We start from the raw sequence: 13757 nt of genomic DNA on the forward strand, positions 1-13757 counted from the left end.
TTTGAAAATGTCGCGAGTCACCTCAGTACCAGTGGCATGATCACACACTTGGTTCATCAGTAAGTTTGATGAAAATTTAACTGTTCAAATCCTAAGGCAGGTTTGTTTTAAAGTCCATGAAACAGATCAACTTAACACACAATTAAAAAGAAGAAACAAAACAAAACTCAAACCACAAAAAAATCCAGCTTTGCCCCAATATACCAAAATCATCCAAGTGATAAATGGCTGCATGTTTGGAACAGAGAAGTGTTCTGAGTATATAGAGAAGTGGTAACAATATCGAGGTACACAGACAACCATAAGGTAATTGTCAAGTCTGTCTCCTAATGAGAAAGGCACTGTAGAAGTAAAAATGGGGTGCAGGGTGGTGTTAATATGATTTACTTTCAGCAGTGTAAGTCAGCAGCCATACTTGCCTTATAGCTTTGGGGAAAAACCTACAGAATCTTAAAAGGTTCAATACTGAAGAACAGAAAGCTACCAGTGAGGCACAATACATTTGTACATACAGAAAGCATCATACACACACAGGTTGCAAAACTGTAAAAAAAACCAAACCAAACACTCCTGTATTATAAATTTTCTACAGCAGTAGGAAATCAGGATACCAACAGAATTTATAGATAAGGTGGGAAGGAATGACAACAGAATTGCCATGTAGTCAACAAGTAGAGTAGGCTGAGAGAGAGAAGAAGAATGTGTAGAGATGAAGCAGAAAAAAGGTTATTAAAGTAGTTGGAAAATTTATAGAGGGTGTTTTTCACTATATGTGGATCAGCATCTTCCAATAAGCTGTGCATAAGTAACCCATTTAAACCACCTTCTCTTCAACAGCTCCACAAGAGCTTTAGACATGGTTTGGCAAAAACCCAAACAATAAACCCCCACTCCTTAATGGATAAACTCATCTATTTACACTGGTTAATATTTACTTGTGCTGAAGGGAGGACTTCAAGGTCTGCTTTAGTGTAATAGAAAGCAAGTGTTAGTACCTTTGAGGGACCCAAACTCCAGCTACCTTTATACTTAAATTGTAGTTGGAGCACTAAAGTACTGAACCTGATCTAAAATAACTACATCTGCCACTCCCAGTTTTGTCCATTATCAGCAAACCACCTAAACAACTTCAAAATACACTTGGCATCAGTGCAAGACAAGTAGCCGTATTTGTCTATCCCCTAATAAACTTACACATAGCAGAAACAGGATTTGATATTCGACAGAAAAAAGAAAGCTAACACAGCCACCTATTACCAGCTTTGATTAAGAACCTGACAAGGAGATTATAATTCTGTACTTTCACTTTTGCTAATTACATAGCAGAGGTTTTCAAAGAAGGAGTAAAATTTCATAGGAATTAAACCCTTGTGAAAGTAAGAACTATTAAATTAATTTATATAGTAATTCACAAAAAATGAGCAAGTAATTTGTTGCACACAGTTTCTCCAACAGCTACTTCAATGCAGCAGGTCACACACAGCTGTCTAGGAAAATTAGTATATTACAATTGACTCCATCAAACCCCTGAAGAACAACATATAGTCTATTGGATTCACTTTCAAATATACCCACTACTAAATAACAGCAAATTATGAAGTACTGACAAGGCTTTTCTTGCTGCCATTACAGTGAAGGATTTAAGTAGTATCACTGCATGTTAAATAAACACTTCTAGTTCTAAATTCATGTGGCACAAAACTATTTCAGTGTGCCTACTACCTGTAAAATATTTTTGGTTTTGTACAAACCTGTTAACAAACATTTTCTTCAGAATTTTTAAATTACTAATATGAAATTTGAATTTCACAAAACAGGCACTGATCCTTTTAGTGAATGACTTCTGATCCTTTAAGATTCTAAATAATTCAATTTTCACCATGCTCAAAATTTTGTAAAACATATCTGGCATCCTGAATGAAGACAAACAGCAGCATTGCTTTTGAAAGCTACAATAAATAGTTGATCTAGACTACATGAAGAGCCCATGCTTATCTCTGGATAAATCAGAATGTGTTCTGATTAAATCAGCCTGAAATTTTGAAAGTACCATAAATTAATTTCTTTGCAAAACACCATCTCCCTTCACTTTGGTCACAAGATATAAATAATCAGCTCAGAATTAATATATCCTAAATATATTATGCTAAACCTGCAAGGGCAGAACTTGACAAAAAAAGTAAATCCAAATCTCACTAAATTTTAAAAACTAACAAAACATTTAGATAAAAAGCCTAAGTGCATTACCCATATTGCATTCTCAAATAATATAATCTTACTTCAAGAAGTTCCAACATCATCATGAACTTCAGACCTATGACAAACCTCTCCAAACCAGTTTAGATGGTTTACGTTATGTTTTTTACTTGTTAGCCACATTCTTAAATGAAGCAGAAAGAAGAGTTTTCTTAAGTTTCTGTTCTGTCATTCTTATGTTTGTCTGAGTTCTTCTTTAGTTTAACAGTAAACTCTGCAAAAAAAAGTTTATCTGAAAGAATATGTCCCCAACACGACTGTTACCACAAGCATTAACAGGACTGTCTGCTGTGGAATTCAGTATTTCAGAAAGTTCATTAAAATACTTGCATAAATCAACTTATACTGGGGGTTTTATATATCTATTTATCTCCAGGATCATATAGAATGTACTTTAAGATTTCAATTGTTTTCAAACAGATTAATGCTGTATAATTAGAATTCAAAATAGTTTACAGTGTACTTACTTTAGCAATCTGTAGCAACACAATGCAGTGTTTTATTGATTCTACCATGCTCTAGGAAAACAAAAATAACAGGAAAAAAACCTTGTATTACTACCTCTTAACATTTTGTTATTGGTTATATAGGATATTAGCTGCAATACTGGTAGAGAACTAAATGGACACTCACTTCTGTAGAACCCTTCCCCTTTTTTTCCCCAGATACAAAAGCACAGCAGTAGAAAACTGAAGTTTCCAAAGGCCACACACAGCCCGTGCTGTCAGGGTGAAATGGAAGTCAGCCCCAGACTTTCAGAGCCCTGCAGGCAGGTAAACTGTCCAGGGGAGAGAGGCTGAGAGAGCTGGGCTGGTTTAATCTGGAGAGGAAAAGGCTCAGGGAGACCTTATCCATGGACATCAGTATCTGACTGGGATGGCAGGTGAAAGGAAGACAGAATGAGTTGTGCCCAGTGACAGGACAACAGGCAATGGCCACAAATAGAAATATAGGAAAATCACCTTAAACAGAAGAAAACATCTTTTTTTTTTTCCTTTAGGGATGATCAAACAGGTTGTCCATAGAGGTTGTAAGAGCCTCCATCTTTGGAGCTACTCAAAACCCAACTAGATCTGGTCCTGGGCAACCAGCTGATGGTGCTCTGTGCATAGGGTTGGACTAAGACCTTCAGAGACCCCTTCCAACCTCAACTATTCCATGATTCTAAAGAGCTGGACATAAATCTGAACACAGCACCAGAACCAGGCTGCCTCTGCCACCACACTGCTGGACCTAATATGGGTTCCCATTTTTCTGTAAGAAGACTTTAAAAACTTTTCCAAGAAAACAAGGTGAATTTCAGAATCTATATATAATAGTTATAAAAATTAAAGAAACTTACACTAGTTGTTTCTTTGAGACCTTCAATTTTCTGTAAAATAAAAATCAAAATAGTGTGGTTAAAGAAAGAATTCCCAGCATCTGGTTTGACCTAAATACTGTATAAACACAATATTTTAATCTTACACTGGGGGAGGGGAAAAAGCCCTTAACCAACATGTTAAAGAGTATTTCCATATATAGACACAATTTTTGAGACAAGACAGAAGTCAAACTGATAATTAAAGCTTAAAGATGACAAGGCTAGGAATTTCTATGCAGTGACATTATACACATTTACCCATTAAAGTCTACACTTCCTTTTTGCATAACTCAACAAAAATGAAATGCAGCATAAAGATTCTCTCTAAATTCAGTTTGTATCCTTATGAAGTGTACTGCATAGTGGCACATTTAACACTATTACATGAAATGACCATCATTCAAGTACAATAAACATATGCAGTTAAGCACAGTTTGAAATAAATCACAGAAAATAACAGTGCATACGTGTTCTTGCTCTTTCTAAGCTTCCAGTAAAAGTGCATCTGGAAATCTGCCTACTTAATTTTATCTAGAAACACTGGTTCATAAATATTTCCTGTGTGGAACTGCACTTCAGGCATGCAAAAGGCATCTGCATGCCACTCTACACATCAGTGTGACCTGTTTCAGGAGCAGATGCGTCCTGTTGATGTCCTTGGCTCTGTCTGCAGAAGGCAAAATTATTAAATTGGACTCAGCACTGAACCTCTATTAATGCAATTCCAGGACCTCTTTGTTTTGATTAACACAATGTCTCATGTGACTTGAGTCACAAACTTCTTGATTCTTGAATAATCAAAGTGTGTAAAGGAATCTTTTCCCTCACTGGGCATTGCAAGTCAAATTCTACACCATAAGAGAGCAACATACATCTAAAAATCTACTGGAATTAACAGTCCCAATCTGTGGATTAAAAAGAAAACAAATGCAGTGACATTCTCCCAGCCAATACCTGGGGGAAATTTTTCAGTTATGCTCTGTTCTCAATCTTCTCAGAAAATGCTGTACATTTTCCTCAGGATTAATTGGCAGGAGGTGGCCAAACAGCACCCAGCCTCAGACTTTCCCACTGGAAAGACTGGACCATGCTGATCCAGGAAACTGCATATCAGGGATGTCACATCCCAAAGTTATTTACTATTTACTCCTGCTGCTAGCAGAGAACATGCCAACGGCTAAAAATTCCTTTGCTTTTGTTTTTCATGTCTCTACTACACTTCCAGTTGAAACTTTATGAACACATATTGAAAAAAAGCATTTTAAATATGATAGCAGTGAAGTTTTGAGCCTTTTAGCACCAAAATAGAATAGGCAAGGTACCCAAACACACAGATCTTCTCAGATGAAAGATGATGCAGTTGAAGGAAATCATTCAGTCTCAAAGCTTTACAGCCAACTGTAGGAGTTTTGATCATTCTTTACCTATCTTTTCCCCAACATGTCATAGAGTATTTACACACCAAATAAACTGTGATCTCATTCCCTTCAGTGAGATCATCTTTGCTGAAAATATGAAAGTGATCTCAGGCCACATGATGCAATTTGTAATTTTCCAAACAAGACACTAAGACATTGCTATTCTTACACACAGGTACAGACAAAAGGGTAATTTGTCCAAGATGACACAGAGGATCTGACATGGGAAAAACCTCAGGACAACCAGGTTTTCAAGGCCTTTCCACAAATTATACAACTGGTTTTTTAACACTATGTAAATGAATTCTTTGTGAGCTGACCAAATTAAGTAGTAATAATACACACTGATCAAGTATTTTTTACATTTGTGCTCTATGACCACCTTGCAAGAACACAGCACATGGAACTGGAATATTGTGCATAAAATCATGAGAACAATGCAGGCAAGTCAGACAGACTCAGCCCCTGGGAAGAGCCTTCTATGAAGTAGCAGCTCTATTCTTTAGGGCTAAGCAAAGGCTGATATGGAAGTTCCTGGATTTTCATGGCAAAGCGTTATTCTAGAATGGTGATGTAAGAAGGCACAAAATAAAGTTTGTAAATTCTGCCCATGTGAGATGTTACACAAACACACTATAGATATGACATTGATGAGGGAAAAACAAGTGGATGATCACTGCAACAAAACCTTCATGCTTTCAAGAGTGGTTGGTTTGGAGGAGAAGTTATGGGAATGCTTTTACTCCTCGTCTCACCATTTGTACAGAACTACACTACTATGTACACACACTGCAACAACCCTTGTAAATTTATTCTTATTATCTTTTGTTTAAACTTGTTTAAACTAAGTAATATTGATAATTTAGACAATACAAAATTGTAAGCAAAATCATAAGCAGGTAAAAAGAGTTATGTTGAAGATAAAACATTATCAATAAAAAAATAATCAAACAGTACCATTTACTAATTTACAGTAACACTTATCACAATTTTCCCTCTTCAACATCCCTAGTTCTTTGAAAACTGATGAAGATAAAATTTTAATAAGACAGTTCCCCTAGTTTTAGGTAATGAATACACATATTTTCAAATGAAACATCAATTTCCTGCAGATTTACATTTGCAGAATGCAGCCACATGCCATATTTAATCTAATCAAACTGCAGACTGCTGCTGCCAAAACTACTCCACCTATTTGCTGCTCATTGCACCTCCTTGACATCTGATTTTTCATGAAATCACTGAGAAGGCTAATTTTATCTCACTGAACATGATTTTTGCCTCATTCAACCATCATGTGACTACAGAGGGATCAGCTCATCCAGCAGAGAGAGGCAGCACAGGCACATCCAGGGGCAGCTGACTCACGGCTGAAATCTGTAAGGTGCAACCTAAATCTGTGTGCTCAGCCTTGGATTTACTTCACAAAAAGCATTTGTTTTGAACCAAACAGCTTAAGCAGGCTACACTTCCTTCCCAAATCCTGCTAAGTAATGTCAGCTTTATTCCAGCCTGCAAATATTCACCTCTTTGCCGTTCTCACGCTTTTGAGTTTCATTCTCCCCGATATGTGTGGTCAAGATCACCACACAACCCCTGAACAGAAAAGCTCACCTGAGTTCCCAGCAGTAACACTGCAAACACTGTCAGAAAGCAAGGTCCTCTCTCCACCTTGAAACCAGTACCCTCAGCTCACACACCTTCCTTTCCTTCCTACACAGTCCAATACACACACTGTACCCCACCAGCAGACTGAACAAAACTGGCAGCACTGCAAGCTGTGTATGATCCCACCATACACTGCTGGCTCTACTTCTGCCAGGAGTAGCAATACAGCACAGGGAATTCATGATAATCTATACTTCAAAATCCATCAAGTCTACATCTGCACCGCCTTCTTCCAAGGTCAAGGGATTACCAGTCTCAGAAGGAAGATATCCAAGAGATCTTGAGGCATCTCAGAACACCTATATCCCACACTATCACCTTTAAAAGACCAAATGTTCTGTAAGTAAACACCAGTTCATCCAGTGCTCTGTGCACTTGAAAAAACAATAGCTCAGGTTTGAAATCCCTGGCCACAGTTGCAGAACAGCACTCAGCCACTTGGAAGCACTTAGCACTCAAATATTCAAATCTTGTTTCCTCAGAGGAAAGAACTATGGGTTGGACGGAAGTATCCTGCAGGTTACACTCGGTTTATGATCAGACAGCTGAACCATACTTCCACAAACAAATAGGAAAACTGCTAAATACCATATCAAAAAACCTCTTAGCTGCTTTAGTACAGGAAGAGACACGATCAAGAAAGTGCTTTGCCAAGTCTTTTTCATTTTTAATAGAGAATAAATGGAATCCATAGTAATAGCAACCCTCATCAAGATTTAAAACCAGAGGAAGCTGACCCCTTCTAAATGAGCCTCCTGCTTTCTCTAATAAGTCAGTCTGTCTGTTCCATAGATACCTTGCAGAGATAAAGAAAGAAGTCAGCACAACATGCAGAAAGCCTCCAGGGATTAGGAGCACTGTCACAGGGAAAAAGAAAGTACTGACTGATCTGCAAAGTAGCATCTGGAGGGAGGTCAAAATTGAAGGACAAGTCTTTCCAGTAGAACACACCGAAGGAGAAATACAAAATCTTTAGATCTTACTCTCATGGTCAGTTGTCCACAGATTAAACACACTGACAGAGAAGTACTTTGAAGTTATTTTAAAAGCCTGTACACATGAAAGAATTCCCTACTCTGTGATACTGAAATTACTGCATTGGCTGAAAGAAAGCAACTCCTCGGTAATAAACCCTTCATAAGGAGTTGTGAAATTCCTCCTCCACACCACACAAATTAATATATGAAACCAGCAGGACACTTAGTGCCAAACCCACACCACCAAAGGTATGTGCCAGCCTTTCTTGAACAGTGCTTGAACTCAGGCCTACAAACCTGACTTTGAAATGGAACGGGGGGGGTGCAAAATAATACACAACACTTTAATTAATTACAACCTCATTAAAAAGGTAGTGCTCCCCACTAGTACATTCTTGGCATCCTCACTTTAGGTGGATGAATTGTGGTACTCTCAGACTTCCATCATGTGTCACATTAGTCACAGACCTACAAAGGATGCACACTGACTACGGGAAATACATGATTCTTAGTATTTACATTTTTTTTTCAGAATACCTTAGTAATTCCTACCAAAGTTAAACACTCATCCTTGTTAAACATTTAAAAAAATAGCAAATTTAAGTTAAAATGCTTTCAACTGTTGGATAGCAAGCAGAGGAGTAATCATTTCTGCCAGACCGAAATCTTTTTTGATATCGTGACACCCACTATTACCAAAATTTCTGTTTTCAACCTATTCACAACACGAATGTTACCAGTTACTCAAATTGCTTTAACCAACTGTGACAACTCAATAATTTTGAACTGTACTTTATATTTTTATAGACTAGTGCAAATTGATGCACAAATCCATCTGATGAAGCAAAACAAGCAATATTTAAGACAAAATGTACTTGCTTTTCTCTGTTCATCATCTTTGCAGTTCTGGAGTTTTTCATCAAAGAGCTGAAAGAAAGAGATATTTGTGAAAATACTGGAAGTGATAGTTTTTCATATAAAAAAACACTGACATTTCAAAACCAAAAGCATTTAATAAGTACTTAAGTCATACAACCCTGGTATTATGATCCAAAGCAGTTTTGTTCTAATATTTCTTTACAGCATTTGTGACATAACAAATTTGTAACTAATTTTTCACATTACCCCATCCTGCAAGAGACCAAATCTCACAGCTCAGCCTAGCATGATTTTACCATGGTTTGAACAAAAAGGTGAGGTTAAGTAATAAAAGTGACACTCACCAAAACACCTCCAACTGCCTTTCTTCTATTTCAACAAAGACCTTTGGGGTGTATGAAGCATTTACCAAAACAGCCTCAACCCCCATCAACCCTTCCAGGTACCTGATATACAGGTACATGATTCCAATCATGTAAGATTTGGAAGCACATCTGAGATGCAGCTAAGCAAAGTGAAACAAATTCTTACTGAAAAGCTTTTATGTGCATTTAAGCTGAGCCAAAACAGTTAACAGTTGCCTCTGAGGTGCATACACAAGTAATCATGAAGTTGTTCAAGGAAGAGAAAAGATTAAGGGTAATGCTCCAAAGTTCATCACACCCACCCTTGCTCAGAGAAGAGGATGTAATTTTTAGGAAGTGAGCTGCAGTTCTTCACTGCCTGCCTCAAACCTACCCATGTGTTCCCTTTCCCTCGAGGGCTGATTTCTGCTTCTAAAAAAAGACTGTGATCTTGGTCTCTGTCCATCCTCAAATTGACTCTCCTTTCATTATTAATTAAATCCTATACCCCTCCCCCCAGATGGCCTGAAATAACAATTAGAAGGTGTAAACATTTAAATACCTTCTGTCACTGAAGTGTGCTCAACAACTCCAGAGTGGGACACCAAGGCAGCTCCTCAGGCAGCTTTGAATTTTGTTTACATCTCTTTTCCCTGCCTTCATTTTTGGCCCTACCCTCCAACTGAGTTTTTGCTGAATATCTCACATGCAATACTTGCACATTATATCAGGGAAAAAACAATCCAACCCAGCAGAACTGAAGCAAACTCAACAGCAATTTTAACCTGCTGAGTCATGGGAAAAAGTGTCCTAAGCACTGTTTTTCTCAACAAGGTGAGTACTGAGAGGTACGACCTCATTGTTCCTCACATTCCCATCTGTTCTTAAAATACAAAGTATAAAAGAACTGCGTTTGTACAACATTCCTACAGAATATTTTCTCTCAAGGACAAGGCACAGATAATCTGTCACTACTACAACGAAGTCTGAAACTATCTGCAACTGTAGTTTATGCAGTACTTGACAAATTTTTCTCTAGTTTATAAAATGCTATGAGCAACACAATGATTTAATTACGTTTTCCAATTAAGCTTAATCCATCTTTGCCATTTCCATAAAGGTATATATCAAACAGAATCTTTCAGCCATTGTAAACCATTTTATATAAATCTCTTTGAGCTATTCTAATTTTTTAACTCCTTTTTTCAGCCCTTAGCTCATAACTTTTAATTTTTACACCTACACTAAAAATATCTTTATTTCAATACTAGTTAGAATTTATGTAACATACAAAGAAAGTGAAGAGGAAATAAAATTCTATCATCATCAGATTTCATATATAAAAAAGGTGTGTTTTCTCCAATTCACAGGTCAGCCAGATGATCTCTCTGCATCCCACATTTACCAGAACATATGCCAAGCACAAAACATGACTGACTCTCTCTGTTGAGCTTCCTTTCAACCTGACCTTGAAACCACCCTGGTGAGCAGACCCCCAACACAGTAAATACACCAGTTTGTCACCATACCTTCAACTGGTCTATCAAGATCTGTAAATAAGCATCAGCCTCTGTGAGTTTCTTGTCAAAATCATGAACGCTGGGAACAAATCCTGAATCTACACCCTGGAAATAAATTAACAAATGAAAATCAAATATTTAATTAGCATTTAGGAGGAGGAAAAACGTAACAACAATATGGTTTTGCCTGCCATCTGACTGAGAAAATGTTGCCTTGCCTCTCCTCCTGCCACGTGCAGACACAAGCAAACAGCTGAACAGATCTGGCTTCTATTTGCAGTAGCAGTAAATTGCTCCACATTTTCAATGGGGGTATAATCATCACATGCCAGAGTATTTCATTACTTATGATTGAACAAATCCTCTTAAATTACACTGATTAAAGTTTCTTTGTAAAATATATAGGAGAGTTCAAGTTTTTCTGAAGACTGTCATGATTCCATATACATTTTAGTTAGGGAAGCCCAAACCATACCGACTTTTCACACTTCAGACAGTACTGCTCAACTCACAGCTTTTAGCTAAGAACTGCTAAATCTCTTCTTAAACATGGACCCACCTTTGAGCCAAAAAGTTCAAAGTTGTTAGTCCTGGCTGCCCTAGTTCCTTTACAGCTGTAATGATTTGCATCCTTATCACTGTATTTGGATTCTGAGATTCTGTTGCACATACACTGCCAAGGACAAAGTATCAGTGCCACAAGAATGATTACTGTTACATTTTCTTGCTTGGAAATTTTTTTCTCCTAATAATATTAAACTCAGAGCACACTTCTACATATAACCTAATCCCTACCTTTAAATTGATACACCATATACTTAAAGACCCAAACAAATTCCCACTGGGTTACCACATCTTTAATTAGAGGAAAGAAAAGAGAGGATTCTTGAAATGGATTACTTCTGCTTTCACGCACATATACTAAGTAAACACGCTAAAGGTTTATTTATATAATACCTTTAATGCAAACGGAACTGCAAAACAAATACTGAAGCACACCCAGCTTGAAAAAAATTGTACACTGCAAGATAAACATATATAGGAGGAAAAAAAAAAAAACATGAAGGATAAAGAAGCAAACACTAGTTATAACATAAACATCACAGCAATGACAATTTTCCTACTAGCCTAAATCCTTGCAACAGTGCTCACACTGATCTCAAACGTGACAACTTCACTTCAAACTCTTATGAAACAAGAACTGTGCTGTTTTGACTGCTGAGAACATCAGGAGTCTGAACATGTAAAGATCAGCCAATGGAGAAAAAACATTTCATGTGCGGATGATGGGCAATCCGTACTTTTAAAATTCCATATTAGCACAATGTTTTGTTTGGCATTGTTTGCTCTGTCAGAACAGACAGTTTCTTTTATTTTTGTATGATATCGGGCCATCATATTAAGGGCTTTATTTATGGCTCTCTAGAGGTGTCAGCACTTGTGTGCAGCAGAAGAATTACTTGCTCTTCCTCCATCCAGCTGTGTGCACAGTATCACACACAGCCCAAAACATAAACCCATCTACCAACTGGAAAACATATTCTTTACTCATTGGCCAAACCTTAAACTGTGCTGCAGACTAATACCCAGATCTTGACAACAGCTCTACATGAGTAAATCTATCCATTTAGTTTGTAAACCAGCATGAAGAAAATATACTTAATTCCATATTATGCAGTCCATGCAGGACAAATTTAGGAATAGTGTTTTGAAACAAAGAAGAGGGAGGAGAAGAGAGGAAAAGAAAGCAACTGTTTTGTTAATGACTAGAAATTAAGAAAAAACAGAAAGCACTCAGTATAACAAGTTGCCAAAAAAAGTTCTAATAGGCAGAAGGGAAAGTCCTCTCAACCAAACAACTTTTGACACTCTCTCAAACTAGTCAAGTTTAAATTACACTGAAACTACATCTGAAACCATATGAAATTAGTCTTCTATTTTCTTGTTGAAAATGGAATTGTCTGTACAGCCAACCCCATCAGTTCAGCAAACGGTCTTACAAGCTCAGTTAAAAATTCTGGAGCTCAGGTTTTGCATACCAAACCCACATGAACTATACAGAAAATTTCTGCCGAAGATACTATACACAGAAATATAGTTTATGGTGCATGTTACCTGTATGCTGCATCAAAATGCTGATTTTTATTTCAGTGATCACTCTATGATTACTGATATGTAACTATGTGGTATTTTTAGTGGTGGCTTAAGGATAAAACGCCATTCTTAAATTTCAGGCTCTTAGCAATATGGGAAAAGCTGATCAAAACATTCAGTGTTACAACTGAGCTGACATCCACATCAAGCACAGAGTAAAAACTGTAACCTAAAAAGTTCTATTAGAAAGTTAAAACTGCGCTCAACATAAAGAGAAAGCCATAAAACCAAGTATAGTGTCAAGCTGACAGAGCAGAGAGATGAAACATGAAAATAATTCTGAAAAGAAGCAAAGATACTTAAAGCTGTAGCACTTCACTAGTTTACTCTTGGTTTGTTTAGATGACATTTGATAACCTAGTGAGCAAATTCATTAGTCTGTGTTATATGAGAATAGGTTAATAATTTTAAGTTCTCACATAGTTTTTAAATTGAAAACCAAATGATAATTGGAAAGCTAAAGATATAAAGATGAGCAATAGCACAGAAAATCCCCTCCATAAATAGCAAACAAAATCAATCAGTATTTCAAACCTAGCAATAATTTAGACAGAGCAGATATACTAAGTGCAGATTTGCATAACAAATCCTTATTTCTTGATTATCTGGTCACCCAAAGACACAGTATAAGTAAAAAGGGGAGCCTTTCTCTTCTTCCCTGCCATGAAGGAAATGAGGCTTCAAAAGAAATGGGTGAGCAGAGTCAATAGAATGGCATTTAACAGCTTGTTAAACATTTAAATTAGGAATTTGCACATCTGAACCAGCAATCAAATTTTTATGAGAAACCGTATTATATGCTGCTCACCTATTTATAAACTGACAAAACAGGTTGCCTGCAGATATTGTTGAACTTTCAACTCCTGGAGGGCAGAGTTCAAAACTCAGCTGGATTTGACCCTTGACAACCTGATCTAATGTACAAGTTTATATCACAAGGAGAAGGGGGTTTGGAACAGGTGACTTCCAGAGGTCTTCTCCAGCTAAAGTCATGTTGTCATTCTAAAATTCAAATTATGGAAAAGAATAGGAACCCAGACTATTTTAGATCTTCAGAAATATACTGATTCTATCTTGCTGTCAGTACCTATCTGAAGTAATATAACCTGTTTTTCCATTGAATAACTACATTTATTGGTAAGTACAATTTACTTCTCTCCAACAATGACTCTATTCAT

The 13757-nt window shown here is 37.0% G+C and overlaps 1 protein-coding gene across 6 annotated transcripts in view; it reads right to left on the reverse strand.

Annotated features, from left to right (window-relative positions):
- Positions 1 to 13757, reverse strand: part of OSBPL9 (oxysterol binding protein like 9) — a 59784-nt gene that overhangs the window by 13794 nt on the left and 32233 nt on the right. For all 6 annotated transcript variants that reach the window (XR_003534196.1, XM_027683174.1, XM_027683171.1 and 3 more), the window contains 4 exons: positions 10435 to 10530; positions 8562 to 8609; positions 3599 to 3628; positions 2724 to 2774 (listed from right to left, as the gene is read on the reverse strand). Coding sequence is in view for 5 of the 6 variants with exons in the window: in XM_027683174.1 (XP_027538975.1) it covers positions 2724 to 2774; positions 3599 to 3628; positions 8562 to 8609; positions 10435 to 10530 (225 nt within the window). In the remaining variant the exon portion in view is untranslated. The remainder of the gene's footprint in view (positions 1 to 2723; positions 2775 to 3598; positions 3629 to 8561; positions 8610 to 10434; positions 10531 to 13757) is intronic.

The sequence above is a fragment of the Neopelma chrysocephalum genome, unplaced genomic scaffold (assembly GCF_003984885.1).
Source record: "Neopelma chrysocephalum unplaced genomic scaffold, ASM398488v2 Primary Assembly neopelma1_64, whole genome shotgun sequence".
NCBI classification, from domain to species: domain Eukaryota; kingdom Metazoa; phylum Chordata; class Aves; order Passeriformes; family Pipridae; genus Neopelma; species Neopelma chrysocephalum.